Source organism: Herpailurus yagouaroundi, unplaced genomic scaffold (genome assembly GCF_014898765.1).
Source record: "Herpailurus yagouaroundi ecotype Mexico unplaced genomic scaffold, PumYag 160, whole genome shotgun sequence".
Taxonomy (NCBI): domain Eukaryota; kingdom Metazoa; phylum Chordata; class Mammalia; order Carnivora; family Felidae; genus Herpailurus; species Herpailurus yagouaroundi.
The window spans coordinates 43,458,673-43,466,364 of NW_024412401.1; the positions used below are offsets into that span (position 1 = coordinate 43,458,673).

Consider the following 7,692-nt stretch of genomic DNA (forward strand, 5'->3'; position numbering starts at 1 on the left):
GGCAGTAAATATCTCACTGCTGAGTCCTAAGTCACTTGGTTAAAAGTGACAGGAATAAAAAGACAATCATTTGAACTAAAATACGTGCAACAAATCTGATGGCATTTCATAAGGGCAAAATTCTCCTCAAAAGAGGCAAAAACGGAGTAAGAAAAATTGTATTTCTGGCTGCTTCTGAAAAACACAATTTAAGTGTCCAAAGTTGATGTCAGGCAAGATAAAAAAAAAACAAAAAACAAAAAACAGCCTTCTTTTAACTGTATGTGTAGTAATTCTCCCGTCATGGAGATCGCGGCTATCTTATAATTAAAAAGTGCTAATGCGGGACAGCTCAGTAGAAATACCGCAGGCTTTGGAATCAAGTAGAACTGTGTGGCCACAGATAAGTAAGTGCATCTTTTTAACACTGAGGCTCCTCATCTGTAAAATGGGAATGATCACATCTACTTTGCGGAGTCCCTGGGGAAGGTTACGTGAGCTAGAGTTACCGCACGTAATGTTCCCAGGGCTTGGCACGTCACAGGCACTCGATAAAATGACTGCTATTGTCATTATCATTCATCGCCACAGCCAGACACATTAATCTACCCCGAGAAGAGGCATGTTTTATATTACCCGGTGAATAATAAGAAAATCATCACAGTCCTGCCAGCTAAGTATGGACAAAGCATGCCTGCACATGGGAAGGAGAACCGAGTGACAGGATCTCCAGGCTAGTGACAGGGTTCAGTCTCGGTCTTTGAGCCTTGATCACAACAGAATAAGGATATTAAGAAAATGGCAGAGGTGACGACACTTGCCACAGACCGACTGTCCATCAGCCTAGGATTCAGCATCTGCCAGATTATCAGAGAGTGGTTTCTAGGAGGGTGTGGTCTAATCACTCTGTGACCCAATAAAGCCAGAATATCCGTAACTCATCCTGAATTTCTAGTCATTAATTTTTATCTAAACTTTTACTGACTTTTCCTGCAAGAAACATTTTTGCCATATGAACAACTTCTTTTAAAAATCAAAAAGAGTACAATTACTACTTCCTCCATCACACATGGGAAAACTCAGGCCCGAAGTTAGGACAGATGCTACCGTGGACTCTGGTTTCTCAGCCAGAACTTCGAACCAGATTACAGGTCCCTGCTTCCAAAGACCTTTGATGGTCACTGGAAGTGATGAGAATATAGAAGCAAAGGATAAAAGACATGAGAGGACTTTTAAGTTATCAACATAAAAATGAAAATAGATGAAGAGAAAATGTGGGAACCCTGCAATGCCTTTGTCGCGGGCCTCAGATTTCTGGAGTTGACTTTGGAGCATCAGGAGAGCAGCAGGAATAGAAGGAGATCCCTTTAGGCAAATACCTATCAAAATCTATTTCCGGAAAATTCCTCTCGTGGGATTGGAAGGTTTTTTTAAAGCTAAAGGTAGCTGTCCTGAAATTTTCACTGCTAGGCTTAGGCACTACATTTACAACCTTAGGTGAGGTTTTACCTTTCTTGACGCAATTTCCCTCGAGGTCTCTGACATAGCCTTCCAGACAGTTCTCACACCAAAACCCAGTGGTGTTATGGAGGCAGCTGATGCATTCACCACTCTCGGGCTTGCAAACCTTTGGAGTTTTAATTGGGTCCACGTGGCCATGACATTGGCACTTGGTACAGATGCTGTCAGAATTGTAATAGCCGTTTTCACAGGTGTTGCAGTTCCGGCCTGTGTATCCGTCTTTGCACTGGACACACGTAGGCTCCAAGTCACCCAGTTCTGAGAGAGAGAGGGCAGGAACGTAACTTAGTACGGTCTTGAGCTACAATTACAAATGCAAGACACCTGCTGTCCCCTCCCTACTATCTGCTCTCAAAGGTAAAGAGACTAAAGATCTACACCTTATTTCTTAACCCTTAATTGTCCAGCTTATGGTGGAAACGATGGGGGCCCTCCAGAGAATCTATTCAGGTAGAGGACAAAAGAAAGATGCTTACATAGGAATATGAATAATTGTAATAGCTAGGCGCCCTTACAACTTTCACATTCCTTCTTCTTTAGTCCCGACAGACAAGATAAAATAAGATTTTAACAAAAATTTCCTCCCCTCTCCCTCAAGTCTCATTTCGTATTATGTATTTGGACTTGGTTGCAAAACCCTTCCCCTACAGCACCCTACAGAACTTCATTTATCAGCACACTTCATGTCAATTGATAACTGACTGGCTGATTTTTTCCTCTCGAGATGAAGATTTAGAGAAAGGCCTTACTTATGATACAGCTGCCTGTAGAGGTCACTGCTGAACAAGGGCAGCGAAGACATTCTTCTGTGGCGTCAGGACTCTGATAAAATCCTTCTCTGCATTCTTCACAGCGATCCCCTTTGCTATTTCCCTGGCAGTTTAAACAAGCACCTAAAAGAAGCAAATTATTTGAAGATTTATCCTGAAAGTGCAACAACTTTAAATAAATCACATCTGCACCCAAGAGACCTTAAGACTTAGCCAGAAGAACTTATCCGACAGGAATTAACAGCGTTCGGTTCCCATCCTGTCTTTTCCTACACTGGCCAGGTCTGTAGCTTCTGTGTCCCCTGCTTGACTGGAAACTTGAGGGAAAGGCTGGGACATGAGTCGAGTAGCAATAAGGCCATGTTGATTGCTGACTACATACAGAAAGCAGGTCAACTATTTTTTCAAAGAAAAAATAAAATCAATCTAAAGACCTCCTTAAAAAAAGAATGATTTTTCATAGTTGGGATACTTACCTATCTTGTAAAATTTTAAAAACTGTACTAAGCAGTTGGATACATACATAATACTGGCAGTAAAAATCGAACGTGGACTAAGAGAGCACAGTCAAATTTTATGCTCTGTTTGTCTTTATGGAGTGAAGGAGGAAAACGAGTCCAGGGGAAAAAAACCAGAGAGGGCTCCTAACCTTATTTGTAATTTCGATTTCAAATATATAACTATATATATATTACACAAAATACCAAAATGTTAATATTTATTAATTCTAGGTGTAGGTACATGGGTATTTGCCATATTATTTTCCGTACATTTTTATATTTTAAAAATTCAAGACCAAAGGAAAGACAATGAATTAATAGGGGCATCTGACTGGCTCAGTTGGTAGAGCATGTGATTCTTGATCTTAGGGTCATGAGTTTGAGCCTCATGTTGGGTGTAGAAATCACTATAAATAAATAAATAAATAAGAATGAATGAATGAGTGAATGAATGAATGAATAAATAAATACTTTTAAAAGCTGAGCTGACAGCACAGAGCCCGAGACGAGGCTCAAACCCACAAACCGTGAGATCATGACCTGAGCCAAAGTCAGATGCCTAACCGATTGAGCCACTCAGGTTCCCCATAAATAAATACTTTAAAAAATACACAGTTGGTTAGCAGAAAAAATCAAAAGGAAAGAGGAAAGCCAAGTTATGTGTTTTGTAATACTATTCCTTTGGTACCCTATTAGAGAAGATGTTCTATAGACACTGAAGCAGTATAATGTCTGAAAACAGAAAATGGAAAAGTGTGATGCAATTTACATCTCCTTTTTTTTTTTCCAGTTTATTTATTTATTTATTTGGAGAGAGAGAGAGTGTGAGAGAGTGGGGGAAGGGGAGAGAGAAGGAGGGAGAGAGACTCCCAAGCAGGCTCCACACTGTCCACACAGAGCCCAACGTGAGGCTCCAACTCATGCACCATGAGATCATGATGAAACCCAGAGTCAGCCACTTAACCAATGGAGCCACTCAGGCACCCCCACATCCCTTCTTCGGGAGGCCACATATACGCACAGGACCTCTTCGAACTGCTCTTACAGGAGTGACAACATGTGACAGAAACCTAGGAAGACAATGAAGTTTTACCTGATAAGCTAAACACAATTAAATGCTCAGGCTCTTCATAAACAGTTACATTTGATTTCTTTTCGTTACAAGTGAAATATTTATGAAAAAGGGGAGAGAGACTGAGGTTGCGAAATAAAATAATCTGACAACTGGGGCAAGATTTGGAAAACCAAAATAATGACAAAGGTATTAACCCACATGGCACATCTCAATTCTTAAGTGATTATGGGACAATTGCCCCAAACTTCATGAACTGATGGGGAAAGACAGCTTCAAAAATTTATTATCTCAACACTGAACTTTGAACTAAATCAAATTTGCATGGAAATGTCACTTTTAATCATACAATTTTTTTTAATATTTTATTTTTAAGCGATCTACTAACTCAACACAGGGCTTGAACCCACAGCCTCATGGTCAAAAGTCACATGCTCTACCCACTGAGCCAGCCAGATCTCCCTAATCATATAATTTTTTAAGGCCCATTAGTGTTAATGATGCTTATCACACACATAACAAAGTAGCAGTATATCCTCATACAGCGATAAGCATGTTGGGTACTGATTTCTTTCCAGATCTTCTATCCTGATCCCTCTTTAGCTATGTATCTTTGTGACACTAAAGATAGCTGAAAAAAATACAAAAACTGTAGATTTTGGCCCTACAAATAAGATCATCTTAAATGTCAAAGTGTTCTGCAAGTTGGAAAAGTCAAAACCTGCATCATGTGTAATATCTGGCCATCTGCTCTCCCCCTATTAAAAATGTGCAATGGAAATACTTTTTAAGAAAGCAAGTTCTGATAAAGTCCTGAACTTTAAAAATGCCTCAAAAAAGTTAATAATTCTGTAACAGAATATGGATGTTTGGGGCAAGATGTGTTCCAATAACATGCCATTTGCACGTGACTAATGTGGCAAGAAAAGGTCACAGTGCTATTCTTTTTTCTTTCTTTTTTTTTTTTAACATTTATTTATTTTTGAGAGACAGAGTGTGAATGGGGGAGGGGCAGAGAGAGAGGGAGACACAGAATCCGAAGCAGGCTGCAGGCTTCAGGCTTTGAGCTGTCAGCACAGAGCCTGACACAGGGCTCGAACCCACCAACTGTGAGATCATGACCTGAGCTGAAGTTGGATGCTTAAACTACTGTGCCACCCAGGTGCCCCCACAGTGCTACTCTTATTAAAAAATGGTAAATATATACACTATTAATACTTTGCTTCTACAATGCTACTGGACCTACATGCTTAGTGTTTTGGGGCCTTTTACCATTTTAGATAAGGTCTCAAGCCTTTGTGTTTATCACAATATAATTGCATTCTCTTAAACCCTTTATATTAGAATACAAATTTATTTAATCATACAATTTATAACAATTAAATTTTTTTTCTGGAAAAATTTATTTCTATTTGTTCTATGCCATACCCTGCAATAAGTCAATGAGGAAAAAAATAACCTTATGTGGCAAATATGTTGTCTCAAAAGGAAAGATGAAAATAAGTATAATAACAAGACTCATTACACTGCTTCAAAAATAGCATGTACCTGGAACAGTGCTACAGAGAAAGAAAATTAATAAATTAAGTACAGACAGACATAGACACAACACAATGCTAACAAGAGCTATGAGGGCAAGGGCAATAGTCCTTTTGGGTCTTTCTCCTCTGATTTTCATGTGTCTCTGGTATGCATGTATCCCTTTTATTTTTACTGTCTTGATGTTTCTCTTTAAAAAAAAAAAGTTTGTGTATTTATTTTGAGAGAGAAAGAGAGAAAACACACATGTGCACGAGCCAGGAAGGAGCAGAAAGAGAGAGAGGGAGAGAGAGAATCCCAAGCAGGCTCCACGCTGTCAGCGCAGAGCCGTATGTGAGGCTCAATCCCATGAACCGTGAGATCATGACCTGAGCTGAAATCAAGAGTCGGATGCTTAACTGAGCCACCCAGGAGCCCCTTGTCTTTATTTTTTCCTGATTACAAAATTAACACATTATAAACTATATCACATGTGTATTATAAAAATATTTCAAGAACTCAAGCAAGTTTAAAACATTCCACGAGAAGCTTGGAAGAAATTCTTTTAGAATAAATAACCATAAATATCATAACCTTCCAAGTCCATATCCAGGAGGTACTGATAGTGTGAATTTGCTTTTCTAACAGCTTATAACTCCTCTCTGGGAGGCAACAGAGCACAAGAAAACCGGAACAGTATTTAGTGTCAGACCTGAGTTCCACTCCCAGCTGAACCTCTTCCCAGTTGTGTAACCCTCCGTAAAGAGCTTCTCTGAACATCACTTTTCTAAGCTGTAAAATGGGATAATTCTTGAGCTAATGATTTTGTGTAATGTGAATATTTAAAAGGGCAAAAATCCATTCCATAAGACAAATGTTTTCTCTTTATGCTTCAGTTTCCTCATCTATAAATTAAGAAAGCTGCACTACATGAAATCTAAATTCCCTTTAAAATCTAAAAGCTGAGGATCTTTCTTTTATGATAAATGATATATGAAAAATAAGCTGAAGTTTAACTTTGTTTATCATACTCTGCCTGGAACCTCCCACAATACAACAACTCTGCCTTAAAATTCACATTCTCTTTGCTGAAAGATGGCCAAAGGAGTGGATTACCATTGAAAGAAAAGAAAAGGAAAGAAAAAAGAAAAGGGAATGAGAGTTTCCTGAAGATGATCTCATGCTCACTGGCTAGGCAGCAAACAAATCTGGTAAGGGTAACCAAGAAAACAACCAGTCAAAGAAAAGAATGTGGGGCTCCTTTCCAACGAAATTCAGTGACAATGCTTTGAAAACATAAATCGCCACCTGTAAAAAGCCTTGTCCTTATTTATTTTACCATTTCGTAGTTTATATACAAACGTGTCAGAAGTACGGTAATGTGCTTTGTTGTGGGAAGAAATGCCTGATCCTCTCTATAGACAGAAGGCCCACTTCCAACCTGTCCAAAAGAAAGAAGGCCAAGCCCAAGTGAACAAGGGAGACTGACAGAAGATAAGGTCAGAGAGAAAGGCAGAGGTCCAAAAATGTACAGTCATGTCAGCCCTAGAAAGAAGTTTGAATTTTATTCCGAGAGGGAGGGGAAGCCATTCGAGGATTCAAGCAGAGGGATGGCATGGATCTGGTCTTACATTTTAAAAAGATCACTCCGGTTGTTACGTGGTGGGGTGAGGATCTGGGGTGAGAGGGCAAGAGAGGAGGCAGAGAGATAAGATGAGATCAGAGAATGTCACAGTAGTTCAGAGAGATGACGGGGCCTTGCACAAGGATGACAATAACAAAGGTCAGAAACAGTGGTCAGGTCCATGGTGTATTCTGAATGCTGGGCTGATAGACCTTGCTGACGGATTTGATGTTTGCTGCAAGGAAAAGAAAGGAACCAAATATGACCCCCAGGCTTTTGGAGTGAGCAACCGGCTGAATGGTGTCAGTCACCAGAATGAAGCACACTAGGGGTAAGGCAGGCTTGGCTTCCAGGGTAGAGGAAAGAGTTGTTTCGGATGTCTTAGGGTTCTGATGCCAATTAAGGCATTCCAGTGAAGATGACGAGTGTACTGTTGGATCTTTGCGTGTGAGGAGGGGGGGGGGGGCCGCAGAAAAATGTAAATCTGGTCGGCGGCACCAGGTAGACGGCATTTTAAATTAAGTCTAGGGGACTGAATGAGACCAGTGGAGGAGAGTACAAATGGAGGAGGCAAACAAGGCAAGGACTGAGCCCTGAGGCACTCCAGCGCTTTTCTTGAACAAAGGAAGATCCAGCAGAGCTGACTGAGAAAGAAAGAAAAGAAAAGAAAAGAAAAGAAAAGAAAAGAAAAGAAAAGAAAAGAAAAGA

At 40.0% G+C, this 7,692-nt stretch overlaps 1 protein-coding gene and 1 long non-coding RNA gene across 2 annotated transcripts in view; one reads left to right on the forward strand and one right to left on the reverse strand.

Annotated features, from left to right (window-relative positions):
* Nucleotides 1-7,692, forward strand: part of LOC121034904 (uncharacterized) — a 37,292-nt gene that overhangs the window by 22,761 nt on the left and 6,839 nt on the right. The window lies entirely within an intron of this gene.
* MEGF9 (multiple EGF like domains 9) overlaps nucleotides 1-7,692 on the reverse strand; it is an 88,782-nt gene that overhangs the window by 5,086 nt on the left and 76,004 nt on the right. Inside the window, exons 4-5 of the mRNA XM_040482129.1 lie at nucleotides 2,250-2,393; nucleotides 1,489-1,758 (exon numbers count right to left, since the gene is read on the reverse strand). Coding sequence (XP_040338063.1) covers nucleotides 1,489-1,758; nucleotides 2,250-2,393 — 414 coding nt within the window. The remainder of the gene's footprint in view (nucleotides 1-1,488; nucleotides 1,759-2,249; nucleotides 2,394-7,692) is intronic.